Raw genomic sequence first — 19993 nt, 5'->3', positions numbered from 1 at the left:
ATGAAAGCCGGAACGGCACACGAGGGGGTGGGTGGCCAATACCACGCCCGGCCGCCTTTGTCTCCCTAGTGGCGACGTGTACACACCGTACCAGGTACTCATTTGAGGCTGAGTCGACGTGCGCATATAACAAACGCACAAAACCGATATTTTGAAACAGGACGTGCAGTCTGTCTGCACACCCCACGGTGCAGACATAAAAGTGGTGGGGTGTTGTGCGCGTGCGTGTGACATCACAGAGCGCACAACACAACCACCACACACACACACACGCTTCCGTCTCGAACTCTCACCACTCAGCGGCCACCGACTCGCAGCTGTCCCCGCTCCACACTCTACACAACACACACACACTCAGTACACAACACACACACTCAGTACACACACACACTCAGTACACACACACACGCAGCACACACACACACTCAGCTCATTCTCACACAGTGCAACACACGCGCAGCACACACAGCGATGGCAGGGGGCTACGTGTGCTCGCTGTCGCCCGAGCTGGTGGAGAGGGCTCGCGTGGAGCTGGGAGAGAACCCCGAGACGAGGGCCCAGGAGGTGCAGAAGCTGAGGGAGGCGCTCGCTCGTCGCCCCGACATCCCGGCCCGGACGGACGACGCCTTCCTGCTGCGGTTCCTGCGAGCCAGGAAGTTTGACCACGAGAAGACCTTCAAGCTCGTGGAGAGCTACTACAAGTAGTGTGCTTTGCTGCTGCTTCGCTTGACATACACACAGTGCGGGCAGTGACACTCCGACATACACACACAGTGCGGGCCATTGACACTCCGACATATACACACAGTGCGGGCCATTGACACTCCGACATATACACAATGCGGGCCATTGACACTCCGACATATACACACAATGCGGCCATTGACACTCCGACACACACACAGTGCGGCCATTGACACTCCGACACACACACAGTGCGGCTATTGACACTCCGACATACACACACAGTGCAGCTATTGACACTCCGACACACACACACAGTGCGGCCATTGACACTCCGACATACACACACAGTGCAGCTATTGACACTCCGACATACACACACAGTGCAGCTATTGACACTCCGACATACACACACAGTGCAGCTATTGACACTCCGACATACACACAGTGCAGCTATTGACACTCCGACATACACACACAGTGCAGCTATTGACACTCCGACATATACACACAATGCGGCCATTGACACTCCGACACACACACAGTGCGGCCATTGACACTCCGACATACACACACAGTGCGGCTATTGACACTCCGACATACACACACAGTGCGGCCATTGATACTCCGACATACACACACAGTGCGGCCATTGACACTCCGACATACACGCACAGTGCGGCCATTGACACTCCGACATACACGCACAGTGCGGCCATTGACACTCCGACATACACACACAGTGCGGCTATTGACACTCCGACATACACACACAGTGCGGCCATTGACACTCCGACATACACACACAGTGCGGCCATTGACACTCCGACATACACACACAGTGCGGCCATTGACACTCCGACATACACACACAGTGCGGCCATTGACACTCCGACATACACACACAGTGCGGCCATTGACACTCCGACATACACACACAGTGCGGCCATTGACACTCCGACTATACACACACAGTGCGGCCATTGACACTCCGACATACACACAGTGCAGCTATTGCCACTCCGACATACACACACAGTGCGGCCATTGACACTCCGACATACACACACAGTGCGGCCATTGACACTCCGACATACACACACACGCGGCGTCTTGCTGTGCACAACGGCAAGAGCCACACACAAAGACAAAGGCACCCGGGCGGGCTTTAACAGACTGTTGGGCGAAAGTGATGTAAGCGAAGATTTATAAAGCCCGGGACGGCACGCGAGGGGTGGCCAACGGCTAGCCGCCTTTGTCTCCCCAGTGCTGATGTTTTACGCACACCGCAACGGGTACTCATTTGAGGCTGAGTAGACGTAAGGGATGACCAGGATCGGTTCAGATAATAGTCACAGATGTTGGCCGTGAGCGTGAATGGAACTCGCTCGCACGTGTGCCCGTGCGTGGCTCGAGACACAGCGGCCACTCACAGTGAAGACAATGCCACAGCGAGGCTGACGAACTCTTAACGCATTCACACTTCCAGAGCTAACCATGTCCCGCTTTGCAACATTTTTGGAAAAAAAACATTTTTTTACGGGATGCGTTTTTAGTCCGGTTTCAAATCGGCAGTCTCTCGTTTGAAGAAGGGTCATCGCCCGAAACGTCGCCGAGTACATATTTGGCACGTGTTGTTGCTAAATACAGTTGGTTTCGCAAGTATGAAGTTGTCTTTAAAAAAGACCGCTTGCATAAACAAACCTTGCAACAACGCGTGCGTTCAAGACACCTGAGTTAAAGTGCTGTACGTCGTACTGTTGGCAAGCTTGACATCCGTTGTAATGACTAACGGGGCAATGCATACAGCGTTTTAAACACAAGTGAAGTCACATTTGGTCGCCACTTATTTAAAAAAAAGTTTGTAACGAGTGAAGGTTGACGCTTGCTCTTGAGTGGACATTGCCTGGGTGGTTAGAGGGTGCAGGCGTGTACAGTAGTCATGTTTGCATTGCCCTTCAGTGTAAGCTGAAGGCTTTGCGAGGAGAGTAAACTACGGTCATGAAGTTGTAAAACTCTACGGACTTTGTGTGAACTCACAATGCAGCCTCACACCACAAGGGACACTTGTGCAGCTATTTTGATCAACTCCCCGCAGTGTTAGTGCCGGGGTTGCCAACTGTCACTGAAGCTATTCCCGGGACGTTTTTATTCCTATTCAATCATTTTCTTATAATACCCTTTGTTAAAATATCCAGGATTGATTTCAATAGTCACTTGGAGATCGATGCCAATTCCGGTCGACTCTCTTCCAATCCGGGAGGGTGGCATACCTCAGTTATCGGGCCTCCGCCACGCCGTGCGGGTCACGAGGTTATATTTGACTCTACCTCACCGTGCCGGTGAGTGAAGACAGAGGGAAGTGATGCGTGGGGTCATAGTTCAGTCCAACAATGGCATTGGCTGCACTGTCCACAGCTGGCCAAAACTCAGTCCCGTGGTAAAGCACAAACCATGCACAGTACATACCACAGAAAGTACAGTATGTAATATCACTATGTAGCACGATTTTTGTTCCTGCGTAGTAAGTGTTATTTTTTTAATTGTTTATGCCTAAAAAGTATAGAAAATGACTATTATTCATCACAAACTTATACATATTTGTTGATAGTGTTATTAATGGAGTGGATTATTAACTTTGCTTTTGTGTCCTGGTCACAAAAGCAAAGTTTGTGGGGAATAATATCCATTTGATGTACTTTTGAGGCATAAGCAGTTAGGAAATAACACTACTCGGGAACAATGTTTTTGTCACACTGTATTTAATGGACAGCCCTTGGTTAGTTGGTTGTTGGTTCAAAGGCTCACCGTAGAGATTGTTTGACCATGGGTTCACCATACCTCACCGTGCTGGTTAGAGCAGGTTGGTGAAGCAGAGAGAGGGCAGCACTGGCCGGTTCAGATATCACTCGCCGTGGCGAACATTCCACCCTTGCGCACATTATAGTTCCACCCTTTGAATCAGCGAATAAGCTTCACGTCACGGATGTCCGTCATGCAAATTCGTGAGCTTGTGGTCTTACTCCCTTGTTGACTCCTTTTGTTTGAGGTGCCACGAGACCTGGCCAGACATCTTCCAGAATTTCCGACCGTCCGCAGTGAAAGCGTTGCTGGGCAGCGGCTTCATCCGCGTGTTGCCAGAGCGGGACTCCAAGGGCAGACGCGTCATCATACAGAGTCCCGGTGAGAGGGGACGCTGCTCAAGCTCTCCATTGCACTCTCAGGCTGTACCGCTTGTTGTTTGGTGTCATGTCTGACATTTGGCTCCATGTGTTGGGAGCTTCTTCAAGTACCGAGTTTTCATTTCACTTGTCCGACTCGCACACCAAAAATCGTGCAATGGGCCAACTGTTAGGTAGATGCATGGCACCTCCGGTTAGCACGGTTGATTACGTACAGTGTGAAAGAAGTTCAACATACAGTACATAGACTGGTAGCGGCGTTTGCCATTTGTTGCAGTGGTGTGTGGTTCGAACCCACAGCCGCCAGTTTACTACTACCGGTGTATTAACCGTGAAAACACATGCCTGTATTTCACAGTGGGTGTTAAAGATCTCGTGATGTTATTCTAAACATAGTAGGCTATGTGTGACGGCATCATTGTCCAAATTTGAATACAAATTTGCAATTGATTAAAATGGGAAGTCCATAGTAATCGCTCTCTGCTCCTAAAGCTTATCTGAACCCTCCTGATAAACAGTCGAGACTCTGTGAGGCTTTCCTCACAACTTTAATAACAATAATAATAACACACAACTATGACTATAGGGTTCCATACTCTTTGGTTCTTTCGGTAAAGGCACGAGGTTAATCACGTCCATGTCAATTTGAACAGGAAAGTGGAATCCTTCGACGACTCCCATGATGGACAATATCAGAGCGATGTACATGACGATGGAGCTGCTGATCCAGTCCGAGGAGACGCAGGTGAACGGGATCACCATCCTAGCAGACCACAAGGGCGTGCGCCTCGCCCACGTCACCAACTTCACCCCTTCTCTTATGAAGAAAATAACCACAGTGATGCAGGTACGTTACAGTGGAAGGCACACTAGGGAAAAAATCACGCCTAGATACGACTAACCCTAATCCTAACGCGCCAAAAGTCTTGTCACGTAGTCTCGTGCACAGCACTGTCATTATCACGGCGACAGTTTACATTCGTACGTAATGTTAACGATCTAAAAAAGGTAAAAAAAAATTGTCCTTACAAATCTCAACGTACAGAAACCTCTCATCCACAAGTCATATCTACTCTTTCCTTAAATGAATTTGCAATCACTTATGCATGTTTACATATTTGGGGACAGCTGTGGTTCAGTGGTTAATGCACTGTGTTATGAATGCTATAAACCGAGTTCGATTTCCGGCCACGGCTAACATCAGTGGCAAGTGATATCTGAATGAGACGTTGGCAGCACCTCACCAAACCAGCATTGACCAGTGTGTTAAAGTATGGTCAAATAGCCCTCTTGACTAACATTGCATGTGGAAGGCCATCATCCAGCAGTAAATTGACAGAGGTCTGTAAGTTACTGTTACATTTAAATGACATTTTTATTCACTTGTGTCTGTACATTGGGTTGTGGCCATTATTACACCTAATTTCAATGAGTCAAAAAACACTGTTTTTTTCTGTTCATGTTTCTGTTTGATCTTTCTGTGTGCGTGTTTTTTTTCTTCCAGGATGCATTTCCAATACGAATAAAGGGACATAACACAGTTAATGAGCCATCGATATTCAAAGCCATGTTCGCCTTGATGAAGCCCTTTTTGAAGGAGAAGATGCGAAAGCGGGTGAGCACTATTGAATCACTTTGTTGACACTGATAATATGTGGATGTTGAATCAGCATTCAAATACCTTGTACTAATGGTGTAGATTTTTTGTGATCGCAGCACATGAGAGTTTTAAGTGGAATTTTTTTTAAAATTTAGAAATAAACACCGGTGGTTTGCTGGTGTCTGCACTGTACACTTAAGTACACCATTTGATGGCTGCTATAGTTGGCACAAATTCTCTGCACTTTAAAATTACCTGACAGAGTGGCAAAGTGCCAGAGGCCTTGATTCACAGCCAAAAAGGACATGAATTCAAATCCCACTTTGGGGGTAAAGTCAGCCCATCCTCTCTTAGCGGTGGATAAAATGTTCACTACTTTTTGGAGGAACTGCCTCTCGTCATGGGACCGTTGCTTATGGCAATTGAAATGAGCATCATAATGCTCTTACGGGCAGATAGTCACTTTGATTTCATGGTAAAAGACTGCTCATGATGTTTTGATTTATTTTTGCCTTTTCTCTTTACCCAGTTATATTCCAATTGTGCTTTTTCGCATCACGTAACCGGCCGAAGAAATGTCTCTGACACATCACCTTGTGTCCGATAATTGTCCTGGAAGACGACATGAAAGAACTACTTCTGAAGTTACCTGAATAGACCTCTCTATACAAACTAGGGGCACGCCTTTTCTGTGCCCTGAGTGCAGAGTTCATATTAGCATGTCAATCAAGCCTCGTATGTTTTCAAATTCTCAGAATTGAAATAATTCAAACCCAGTGAAACACCAAATGTAACACTACGAGTTTATATATTGAGTCATCGGTGACTGGGCTGAGATCAATTCACTCCACTACGCACCTAAATCTCATTTAAACTCAGCACCTCAGCAGCGTTGGCTGGCTCAGTCTTTCTGACAAGCTATGACTGCAATATTATTTGGGTTCTAAAATGCACTTTTCTTGTGTGACCACATTTGTATAACTTTATTGACACCGGGCACCAGTTTGGGATGTATCTTACTTTCCAGAGCGTCTTAATAATCATAATTTCAACTTCTAATGCGTCACACCATCTTCGCTCACTCTCGTATAGAGAGAACAACTCAAAGGCCCAAGGGACAACAAATAAGTAAGCTGGTGCCAAACTCCCATCCAAGCTCTGTGGTCCTCTATTTATTGAGGTGTTATTGGCCAAGTCATGCGCGTTTACTCGTGGGAGGATATCGGAGAGCCGGAAGAAAACTCGCGCGTGCAAGGGGGAAACACTATCTGATACAGGTCGAACAGATTGGAGTCCACATTGTTTCTGTAATGCCTTCTGGGAAGCCAGGGTCTGGCACCTCGACGGGCATTTTTCAGAACATTTGTGCGATCCACCAACTCTCACTGCCTCCACGGTGCTGCATTGCAAGCGCGTGCGTCTTCACCATCACCTGGGTAAAGTGTGAATAATAAAGTTGTCTCCCTTGAATCTTCCAGCCGCACCTAAGCGGTCGTTTTTAAAAATTTATTTTGTTGCAGATGATATTCCACGGCACGGACTTCCTGTCGCTGCACAAGCAAATCTCTCCCGACATCCTGCCAGCAGAGTACGGGGGCACGGCGCCCGGGATCTCCGCCGACACCTGGGCCCAGGAGCTGCTCGCCGCCGAGCCTTACTTCCTCGAAGCGTTTGGAGGCATCGTCTTCAAGAAGGATTTGCCCGCGGAGGTCCTCACGGACGAGGATAAGAAGCTGCAGGCAGATTTTAGGCGGGTCATTGAGGAGGTAGAGCCCGACGAGGAGTGGACCAAGCTATAGATCGCCTGCACTCGCGTCCGGCCTGAGGGCCTGCACCTCGAGCCAATCAGAAATAAGTAGAGCTGAGCTACACGATTGTTTAAGCGATTGATTATTGAATCTAATGGTTCAATTAATTACTGTTGAAAAAATAAGAAAATATTCGGGGGCGGGGGGGGAGTGTCATCTGTGTTCTCACATTGTGCCACTGGACTGGGGAGGTGATGGGTGGGAGTCACCAGGATCATCATCAGCCGCATAATGCTGGATGTGGCTTGTAGGGAGTTTCCTGTCTTCTTTTTTAAAGGTGGCAATTAATAAACTACAAAAAGTCGATAACAGGTTCTAGTCGATCGATCGTCAGTGTTTCTATGTTAAAATGACCTCACCCACGTGAGGCCAAGAGAGGGCATTAGATAATATGAGACACACATCACTGTTGTTGATGCCATGAGTGGCTGGATTGCTTTTCTTAGATCTGCCCTCTGCTGGCAACAGTTGGTGGTGTTAGTTGTAGAGACGCACGGTCCTGTAAACTGCGTACACAATTGCTGCTGCACGATGTAACCTGTTAAAGTTTATCGAAGAGTCATCGTTATTTGGGTTATCTTGTCAAGTCATGAAAGGCAGAGGCTTACTTTAGAGGCATACGTATTGTGCACCATTATGAATAAATACAATATTTGCATAATACATAATAAAGGTTTTTGGGTTAGATCGCGTTTATTTATAAATGTGTCGTAACCCTCCACCACCCGACACGGCCAATCAGCAAAAAAAGTGTCACGTTGACAAAAGACAAATAATTCACTACTTCAGCCCACCGGTGTGTTGAAGAGTTAATCCACATTTACAGTTTGAGTACGACGTTTCGCTGGTAAATACTTCCAGCATCATCGGGCAATTCGCCAGAATGGTAAAGCCCTCGCTTGCTCCCGGTTTTATATAGAGCAGCAGGGTGACGTCATCACTTAACTCATCAGGTGCAGTGATTAGAGGCGGAGGGGGGGGTAATGTAATTATATAATCGATTAGTAATCAGTCATTGGTTATGATTAGTAATGAGTTGTAGATTAGTAATTCTTTAAATCAAAATGTAATGTGTATTATTTAATAATACGCTTCCAACGTCGTACTCAAACTGTAAATGTGGATTAACTCTTCAACACACCGGTGGGCTGAAGTAGTGAATTATTTGTCTTTTGTCAACGTGACACTTTTTTTGCTGATTGGCCGTGTCGGGTGGTGGAGGGTTACGACACATTTATAAATAAACGCGATCTAACCCAAAAACCTTTATTATGAATAATATTGGTCGCGAAAGCCTACGTGTTAAACAATATTTGCAATTGTTTTTTTTTTATAATTTACATACAGCGGAGTTATATTCACAATAAAGTGTATTTCAGCAATCCATAGAACTGTATGTTTTGACATTTTGCAAACCCACACAACGTTGGAAAGTACAATTTTGTTCCTGTTTAATGTCACCAACTCAAAAAAGTTGTCACTCGAGTTTCGCGACTTGTCCCCACATTCAGTCAGAGTGACAAATCCAGGTACCATTCGGGACAAGGATATGATGCAGATTTTATTAGCAATTCCAGGTGTGTATTCAGGATAAAGTTTTATTCTGTGTCAAAAACGTCAGAGTGTATTTTGCTCAATGAGCGTTGAGCTGATGCTGATGTTCCGTTTGCAGCCCTGTAGAGCAAATGGTGTAAATCCCACATTCCTGTGACAGGGGCGAGTCTCTCCATAGGACAACCACTCTTGGCTTCTCTACAATGTGGTACTTATTTTGTCTGCCCCAGGGGGACATGATAGGCAGAGTCAACCTCCAAACAAGATTTGGATTTGCAACTTTCTAATGGCGAGCCGCTCGCTTTACCCCTGAGTCACCTGGCCAGATATTCTGCAGCGTGCGTAACCCTGCGTCATTGTCTCGGCACACATCTTATGACTTTATGTCAACCTCGTGACATTTTAGTTTTATGAGTTTTAAACATTGGTCCTGTTGCATTAAAACATCTCTCCTGCATATTAATGTCTCTGACTCTGAAGTGTTGTCTATTTAATTACCAGGCACCTTGCTGTATTGTGTAGTTAAAAGCCGATAGTACGCATGATGGTCGGTAACAATGAATTATTATAAAGAAACTGGAAAATCAACAACAACCCAGTCTGATTGCCGTCCATACCGCGACTGCCGACGCTGGCCCGAACGCAAGAAAGGTAATTCCACCCCTTCTAACGTGGCACTCACGTGTACATTCTCTCGAGAAGTGTTGGCATTTCAATTTAATTCACATTTCACGTTTATTTGGGCATGACTGCATATGGACATAGATGTAGTGACCCAGGTGTGGCCTAGTTTGGAGCCGCTGGAAGGTGCATAGGTTTTTTTGTTTAAGGAGGATCTGGAAGGAGAGAATCGGTAAAGGAGTGGTGGTGGAGACGGGATAGCGTGGAAGGCGCGGGCAATAAGGTGGGGTTAAGACGAGGGGATACAAAGCGGTGTGGAGCCGGGGTGTGGGGCTCTGAGTAGAGGTCTAAACGTCGATGCCCCTCTAGTGGAGAGTACCATATCTGTTTAACACGTAGGCTTTCGCGACCAATATTATTCATAATAAAGGTGTTTGGGTTAGATCGCGTTTATTTATAAATATGTCGTAACCCTCCACCACCCGACACGGCCAATCAGCAAAAAAAGTGTCACGTTGACAAAAGACAAATAATTCACTACTTCAGCCCACCGGTGTGTTGAAGAGTTAATCCACATTTACAGTTTGAGTACGACGTTTCGCTGGTAAATACATCCAGCATCATCGGGCAATTCGCCAGAATGGTAAAGCCCTCGCTTGCTCCCGGTTTTATATAGAGCAGCAGGGTGACGTCATCACTTAACTCATATCAGGTGCAGTGATTAGAGGCGGAGGGGGGGGGGTATTGTAATTATATAATCGATTAGTAATCAGTCATTGGTTATGATTAATAATGAGTTGTAGATTAGTAATTCTTTAAATCAAAATGTAATGTGTATTATTTAATAATACGCTTCCAGGCCGCACTAAGCCGGTAGCTGTCAGAGCGATTAAAGTTATTCTTGTTCCTCTCAATTTCAATGGATTCTCTAATTAGTCTTTGCCAGTAATAATTAGTTTTACACACCACTGCAACATTGTCAAAATCAATTGAGTGTCCTTGTTGACAAGCATGTTCTGCCACTGCCGACAGTTGTGTTTGAGATTATTTAATATTTCTCTGATGTTCTTTTAGTCTTACGCTGATGTTACGTCCCGTCTGCCCAATGTAGCAGCTGCCACATGAACAATTAATCCGATATACACCTTCTGTTGATAGTTTAGGTAATGCATCTTTAGTGCAAGATACTAGTTGGTAAGTTTTGATGTGGTTTCTCTATTCACTAAGGTTCCAGTGGACGAATCGCTTAAATTACTTGATACACTAGTAAAGAATACCGGTTTACCAAAAGATATTCCGAAACTTGCTGGCCATTGTTTAAATAACACTTACTTCTTATGGAGAGGGGATTTCTTTAAACAAAAGGAAGGAGCAGCAATGGGTTCTCCTTTATCCCCTGCTATAGCAAATTTGTACATGGAAAACTTTAAAATAAGAGCACTTGCCTCGAGCACATTAAAACCATCCTTTTGGTTTAGGTATGTGGATGACACTTTGGTTTTCTGGCCACATGGTAAAGATACACTTAATGATTTTCTAAATCATCTCAATGCACAAAACCCGGCCATCCAGTTCACCATGGAAATGGAGGTGAATAACACACTCCCATTCCTAGATATTTTGCTTGGACATGGCCTAAACGGTAAAATAACACAGCGTTTACAGAAAGCAAACGCACACTGATGCCTATCTGAATGCAGAATCACATCATCATCCAGCTCAGAAATCCTCTCTTATCAAGACGCTCATACATCGGGCCAAAACAGTGTCAGATGGTGAGAGTCTAGTGAGAGAGATTAAACACGTTAAAGACGCACTACGACAGAATGGCTACAATAATGCTCAAATTAACAGAGCACTGAATGCCAAATCACGATCGCAAAGCAATACTGCTGAAAACGACCAGATTGTTAAAACAATAGAAATTCCATATATCTCAGGAGTAACTGACAAATTAGCCCGTGTTTTGCAAAAGCAAAACATTACAGTAAGATTTGGTACAGTACACAAAATTGAAAAACTAGTATCTTGCACTAAAGATGCATTACCTAAACTATCAACAGAAGGTGTATATCGGATTAATTGTTCATGTGGCAGCTGCTACATTGGGCAGACGGGACGTAACATCAGCGTAAGACTAAAAGAACATCAGAGAAATATTAAATTATCTCAAACACAACTGTCGGCAGTGGCAGAACATGCTTGTCAACAAGGACACTCAATTGATTTTGACAATGTTGCAGTGGTGTGTAAAACTAATTATTACTGGCAAAGACTAATTAGAGAATCCATTGAAATTGAGAGGAACAAGAATAACTTTAATCGCTCTGACAGCTACCGGCTTAGTGCGGCCTGGAAGCGTATTATTAAATAATACACATTACATTTTGATTTAAAGAATTACTAATCTACAACTCATTACTAATCATAACCAATGACTGATTACTAATCGATTATATAATTACAATACCCACCCCCCTCCGCCTCTAATCACTGCACCTGATATGAGTTAAGTGATGACGTCACCCTGCTGCTCTATATAAAACCGGGAGCAAGCGAGGGCTTTACCATTCTGGCAAATTGCCCGATGATGCTGGATGTATTTACCAGCGAAACGTCGTACTCAAACTGTAAATGTGGATTAACTCTTCAACACACCGGTGGGCTGAAGTAGTGAATTATTTGTCTTTTGTCAACGTGACACTTTTTTTGCTGATTGGCCGTGTCGGGTGGTGGAGGGTTACGACACATTTATAAATAAACGCGATCTAACCCAAAAACCTTTATTATGAGTACCATATCTACGTGTTGCAGAAAGGCCCTCGCTGTCCATTTACGTGAAGTTACCTTCAAGTTCTGGCCAGTCGGGCCCTAAAGGGAGTCGTCTGGAGGTGAGTGTAGGGTGGACACTTACCTGAGGGGTTCTGAGAAGAACGCTTTGTATGTATAGTTGAATTGTCTTAATATATGCTGGGACCATAATGGAATGGAAATTCATCGTCAGGCCTGTCACATGTTACCCATAATTCCTCGTAATAAATTAAACAATGCAGCCCTAGATTCTGGCCACCTCAGTTTAATTCCAACCACAGATAAAATTTTAGTTTTAAATATAGATTTAAAAGTGCATCGCTCCAGTGGTTTCCTAATATCGGAAAGAAGAATGTTCCAGACGGTCGCAGAAGCGCATTTGAAAGCACACGATGCAGTGGCCGTCTTTGTTCCATAATTATCCAAACTCCGCTGCGCGGACATGAATTTGTTGGGTGGTGGCGGACATTAAATGAATGTTGCTGATTCATGAGCACCCTAGGCAGGCTTCATGTGACACGTCCCCTCGTTTGAGAAGATTGAGCACCCCTCCCCCACGGAGAGAATGTTGACTGGGGGCTTCAACAGAGAACCTCGGTCTGTGGTGCGAGGGAGGCAGGGGACCAGCAGTCCATGGGCGAATGTGAAGACGTAGAGTGCGCTCTTGAAATTTATCCGGAATTGTATCGGGAGGCTCGAGCATCCCGGTCCATATCTTTGAAGACCTGTCCGTGTTTCAGTTGCCATTGTCGGTGATCTACTCGCGAAGTTTTTGATACATTTCTGGTTATTCTTCGAGTTATATGTGTAATTGGTAGATGACAGCAGTTGACCTTTGGCAATCCACTTACGAACAATGCCGCCCTTCTTACGCATCGCATTCCGTCGTTGGGTGGTGGTGGACAAGGAGCTCTCGTTGCTGATTTATGAGCACTCGAGGCCAGGCTTCACCTTACGTGTCTCCTCACGTGGCTCAAATAAAAGCTGCTGCCCATGCTTCAAGTTTACGAGGCGTCTGTGCTGCACAGCGGGAGATGGGGGGGGGCCGTCAACCCTCCTTCAAAGCTGAACAATTCTGGAATAAAAATCGGTACAGTGAAGTAATGGGCGTCGCGGGCTGTGTTGGTGTAGGCAGGGGTGAGCGCGAGAGCAGAACGCACGAAAGACAACGGCGGATTTATGTTGAACATCCACGGCGACCCCTTCTCAACAAGGTGACGCTACGAGGTTGTGGCTGCCCTATACGGAGGAGGGAAAACACTGGAATTGGCATTTAAATTATGGTTTAAAATATGACGTTGAAAAACTAAAAACAAGATATTATTTGGGTCTTTCGGTAAAGCCACATAGATATATATGATATATGAATATGAATTCCTGCAGTCACGAAAGCTTTAAGTCAATATAAAAAAGATGATTATTTTTTTAGTGATTTAGTTATATGTTTTACTGGCAGGAACCTCCTGGTTACACCAGCCCACAGGGGATTATTGTGTCCGTCCGTCGTGCATCCAAAAATGAGAGGGGTGGGGCTGGGTGGAGAGGGGAGGGTGGGGGGGGGCTGGGTAGGGAGGGGAGGGTGGGGAGGGGCTGGGTGGGGAGGGACTGGGTGGGGAGGGTGGGGCTGGGTGGGGGGTGGGAGGGGTGGGGCTGAGCGGGGAGGGGTTGGTCACCCCGTGGTGCCCTTATAAAACTCAACGTTTCACCTACTCACGCCGGCTTGTGCCCGCCCTCACAGTCGGGCATATTTGCGGAATACACCACGTGGTGCCGTTGACCCTGGCCATTGACCGATCAACCCAACGTTCCTACCAACTCCCTCCGCAGGAATGTGTTTAATTGAACTTTAGTTTATATACATGGATAGAGGAATTAATACAGAGGCTAGCGGTTATTATAATCGTATTGACATTATTGCAATGGAACAAGAATGGCCAAAAACATTTGGAACTGACACAATTAACACGTGAGCACGTCCACTGAGGAGATAGAGTCGAGTCGGTTGGTGTTATATTCCTCTGCAGGATCGTGAGTGATGTCTTGTGAAGATGGATCGTGGCTGATGGTGACGCCAGTTAAAATGTATGTTCAAACACAATGTCCTATTCTCAAGCTGGCGTGGCTGCCCGTGGGATGTGTTTTGATGTATCCCGTGGCATTCTAAGCGGCGGGCGCTTTGTGTGACCCAGCAGTGCAGCTCAGAGATGTTGTTGTTGTTGTCGTTGACTGGTCGGGCTTCATGTGTCAACAGGAAGTGAGGTCATTGACAAGGCACTGTCTTCAAAGGCATTTGACTTTCATGTCCCTCGAATGCATGCCAAGTTTCATTACTGTGTATACTACTTTTTCGATTAACATTACATCTAAATGTGGCCGCTGTACAGAAAGAAGGGACATTTTGAAATTGTGAAGAGAAAGAGGCAGTCAGTCACATTCAAAAAGCAACGATTACACCACGGAATCAACCATCGCCCCGATGCAATGGTTCAACGTCACCGCTCCTGTTGGGTCTCCCGGTGCCACGAGTGGAAACCGTGCACAAGTTTCTTCAATCTCCACTGCCTTTGTCCACCCAGCGGTACAAGTCGGTAGCCGCTTTAAAAAAGAGCGGCAGCAGAGCTGCAAGTTTGTCTCTGCCTACTCTCAAAAGTATCTCGCTTGCAAATGCTGCAGGAACACACACGCGTACCCACACACTTCACACACACCCCACACACCCCACACACACACACCACACACTCCACACACACAACACACACCCCACACACACCCCACACACTCCACACACACCACACACACCCCACACACACCCCACACACACCACACACACCCCACACACACCCCACACATACCACACACCCCATACATACCACACACCCCACACACATCACACACCTCACACACCCCACACACACCCCACACACCACACACACCCTACACACACCACACACCCCACACACACCACACACCCCACACACACCACACACCCCACACACACGACACACCCCACACGCACCACATACATCACACAAACCCCACACACCCCACACACACCACACACCCCACATACACCACACACCCCACACACACCCCACACACCACACACACCACACACCCCACACACACACGACACACCCCACACACACCACACACCCCACACACACCACACACCCCACATACACCACACACCCCACACACATCACACACCCCACACACACCTCACACACATCACACACCCCAAACACACCCCACACACCACACACACCCCACACACACCACACACACCACACACCCCACACACACCACACAGCCCACACACACACCACACACCCCACACGCACCACATACATCACGAAAACCCCACACACCACGCACCCCACACACACCACACACCCCACATACACCACACACCCCACACACCCCACACACATCACACACCCCACACACACCACACACACACCCCACACACCACACACACATCACACACTCCACACACCACACACACCCCACACACACCCCACACACCACACACCCCACACACCACACACCTCACACACATCACACACCCCACACACCACACACACATCACACACCCCACACACCACACACCCCACACACCACACAACAACAACCGCCATTCGCCACTTAGTGGCGGTGACGTCACCACAACGCTTGTGCCAGGCCATGTGCACCTTGAGGCCACGTGAAGTGTCGAACGCCCGCGGGCAGGAGGTCACGGGGCAGACCCAGGTGCCACGGGTCGACTGACTGAGATGACTGGCTGGTACACCACCTGTGCCCCCTACTGTGCCAACCTGCTGTGCTTTAGCCACCCGGCGCTCCGCTCGTTGTTGTGAGCGTCGCTCCTCCGCCCTCCGTTTTTGTTGGAGGGCAACTGCCTCCAACTGCCCAATAGCGTCCTTCAAGAGCCTCCTCCACAGAGGCCGATCTTGACACCGCTGGTACCAGTCATCGGCAAGTCCACTCAGCTCCACGTCCTCCTGTACCACATCACTCCATCTCTTCTCTAGCCCGTGCCGCGCCCGTTTAGCCCCCTCGATCCGGCCGAACAAAAGCTGTTTCGGCATGCGGTGGCTGGGCATGCGGGCTACATGACCCAGCCAACGCAGCCTTGCCTGCCGGAGGAGCTCACCGATGGGACCTTGCCCAGATCTTTCAAGGATTTGTGAGCTCCTCACACAATCCAGCCTGGTTAAACCCAGGATGGATCGTAGGCAGGCCAGCCTAAATGTTTCCAACCGGCGAAGATGCTCCATTAAGGGGGTCCACGTTTCGCAAGCGTAGAGAAGGGAGGGAATGACCGTGGCCGAGAAGACCTGAAGCTTCGTGCGGAGCGACAGACCAGGTAGCTTCCACACAGCGTTACGCAACCGATGAAAAGATATTGCCGCTCGACTGATTCGGAGTGAGACCTCTGCTGTTAAGCTGGAGCTGGTCATAAGCACACTGCCCAGGTATGGGAAACTCTCCACTCTCTCCACAACTGCCCCATCACCGATTGGGAGTTGTGGGGGTGGAGTGTCCGATGGTACAAAATACCCAGGCAGGTGCTTAGTTTTGGTGGGGATGATGGTTAGGGCCCATCTCTCAGTGGCACGCTGCAGTCTCAGAAGCAGCGTCTCCAACTCCTCCTCTGAATGAGCAGCTATTACTAAATCATCGGCATACATAACGTTGTTGAGCAATAGGGAGCCATCCCTTGACCGCACCCGGGCATCGATCAGCCTCCCATTATATCTGTACCAAATGTTGATTCCCCCGGTACAGCTATTGAAGGGTTAACGAACTACGTGGTCAAAATAGATGTTAAATAATGTGGGAGCCAGAGGACATCCCTGTCGCACCCCAAAGTTTACAGGGAATGGCTCTGACTCCCGGCCACGTAGTTTTACTCGGGCCCGCTCACCATCATGAGGGTCCTTAATGATCGTGAACAGAGGGTCAGGGACTCCAAAAGCACGAAGAACAACCCAGAGCCCAGGCCTACTGATGGTATCATAGGCCTTGACCAGGTCAATAAAGCAGATATGTAGGTCTTGTTGGAATTCCCTACACCTCTGCTGTAGCAGACGGACAGAAAATATGGCATCTGTGCAGGACCGCCTTTTCCTGAAACCGCATTTGGGCTCGGCAAGCCTCTCCTCAGCGTGCCTGGCAAGGCGATGTTGAATAATCCTTGCCAGGACCTTTCCCGGCACACTGAGGAGTGAGATGCCCCTGTAGTTGTTACAGTCTGTGCGGTCCCCTTTTTAAAGAGCATCCTTCCAATCCTGCGGAACCCGTCCAGTGGTCCAGACTGTTGTTATGATGTCATATAGGGCAGTCTGTGCACAAATGCCACCCTCCCTCAGCATTTCGCTTGGGAGATCATCTCTGCCCGCTGCCTTTCCTGGTCTCAGACTGCAGATCGCCTTCACACACCCCACACACCACACACACCACACACCCCACACATCACACACCTCACACACATCACACACCCCACACACCGCACACCTCACACACATCACACACCCCACACACCACACACACATCACACCCCACACACACCCCACACACTACACACACCCCACACACCACACACACCACACACCCCACACATCACACACCTCACACACATCACACACACCACACACACATCACACACCACACACACCCCACACACCACACACACCCCACACACAACACACACCCCACACATCACACACCCCACACACACCCCACACACACACACCACACACCACACACACCCCACACACACCCCACACACACCCCACACACACACCACACACCACACACACCACACACCACACACCCCACACACCACACATCCCACACACACCACACACCCCACACACCCCACACACCACACATCACACACCTCAAACACATCACACACCCCACACACACACCACACACCCCACACACACCCCACACACTCCACACACACCCCACACACCACACACACCCCACACACACCCTACACACCACACACCCTACACACACCACACACACACCACACCCCACACACACCCTACACACCACACACCCTACACACACCACACACACACCACACCTCACACACCCCACACACACCACACACCCTACACACACCACACACACCACACACCCCACACACCCCACACACCACATACCACACACACCCCACACACACCACACACACCACACACCCCACACACACCCCACACACATCACACACACCACACACACCACACCACACACCACACACACCACACCCCCACACACCACACACACCACACACCCCACACACCCTACACACCACACACCCTACACACACCACACACTACACACACACACCACACACACCACACACCCCACACACACCACACACTACACACCACACACACCACACACACCACACACCCCACACACACCACACACACCCCACACACTCCCCACACACACCACACACCCCACACACCCCACACACACCACACACACCCCACACACTCCCCACACACACCCCACACACCCCACACACACCACACACTACACAAACCACACACACACTACACACTACACAAACCACACACACACTACACACACCACACACACCACACACACACACCACACACACCCCACACACACCACACACTACACACACCACACACACACACTAAACACACCACACACACACCACACACACACACACCACACACACCACACACTACACACACCACACACTACACACACCACACACACACCAGATACACACACACACCACACACACACACCACACACTACACACACCACACACTACACACACCACACACACACACACCACACACACTACACACACACTACACACACACTACACACACCACACACACCACACACACACTACACACACCACACACTACACACACCACACACACACACACCACACACACTACACACACACACACTACACACCATACACACCACACACCCCACACACACACCAGACACACAACACACACACCACACACACCACACACCCCACACACACCACACACACACTACACACACACCACACACACACACTACACGCACCACACACACCACACACACACTACACACACACCACACACACACCACACACACCACACACACCACACACACACCACACACACCACACACACCACACACCCCACACACACACCACACACACCACACACACACCACTCACACACCACACACACACACCACACACACACCACACACACACCACACACACACCACACACACACCACACACACCACACACACACCACACACACACCACACACACACACCACACACACACCACACACACCACACACACCACACACACACCACACACACACCACACACACCACACACACACACCACACACACACCACACACACACTACACACCCCCCACACACACCACACACACCACACACACACCACACACACACCACACACACACACCACACACACACCACACACACCACATACACACCACACACACCACACATACACACCACACACACACCACACACACCACACACCACACACACCACACACCACACACACACCACACACACACCACACACACACACCACACACACCACACACACCACACACACACCACATACACACCACACACACCACACACACACCACACACACACCACACACACACACCACACACACACACACCACACACA

General features: G+C 48.4%; 1 protein-coding gene across 1 annotated transcript; it reads left to right on the top strand.

The window, feature by feature from the left end:
- The first annotated feature begins 343 nt into the window (after window positions 1-343).
- On the top strand, window positions 344-9285 carry LOC116946674 (alpha-tocopherol transfer protein-like). The gene is made up of 5 exons (XM_032961866.2): window positions 344-701; window positions 3734-3867; window positions 4520-4713; window positions 5371-5481; window positions 6987-9285. Exons 1-5 carry the CDS (start codon window positions 472-474, stop codon window positions 7263-7265), a joined length of 948 nt encoding a protein of 315 aa, XP_032817757.1. The 5' UTR covers window positions 344-471; the 3' UTR covers window positions 7266-9285.
- The last annotated feature ends 10708 nt before the right edge of the window (window positions 9286-19993 follow it).

The sequence above is a fragment of the Petromyzon marinus genome, chromosome 27 (assembly GCF_048934315.1).
Source record: "Petromyzon marinus isolate PM22_M1 ecotype Great Lakes invasive population chromosome 27, UKy_Petmar_22M1.pri1.0, whole genome shotgun sequence".
Taxonomy (NCBI): domain Eukaryota; kingdom Metazoa; phylum Chordata; class Hyperoartia; order Petromyzontiformes; family Petromyzontidae; genus Petromyzon; species Petromyzon marinus.
The sequence above is the reverse complement of the archived record's forward strand: the minus strand, read 5'-3'. Positions and strand labels throughout refer to the sequence as shown.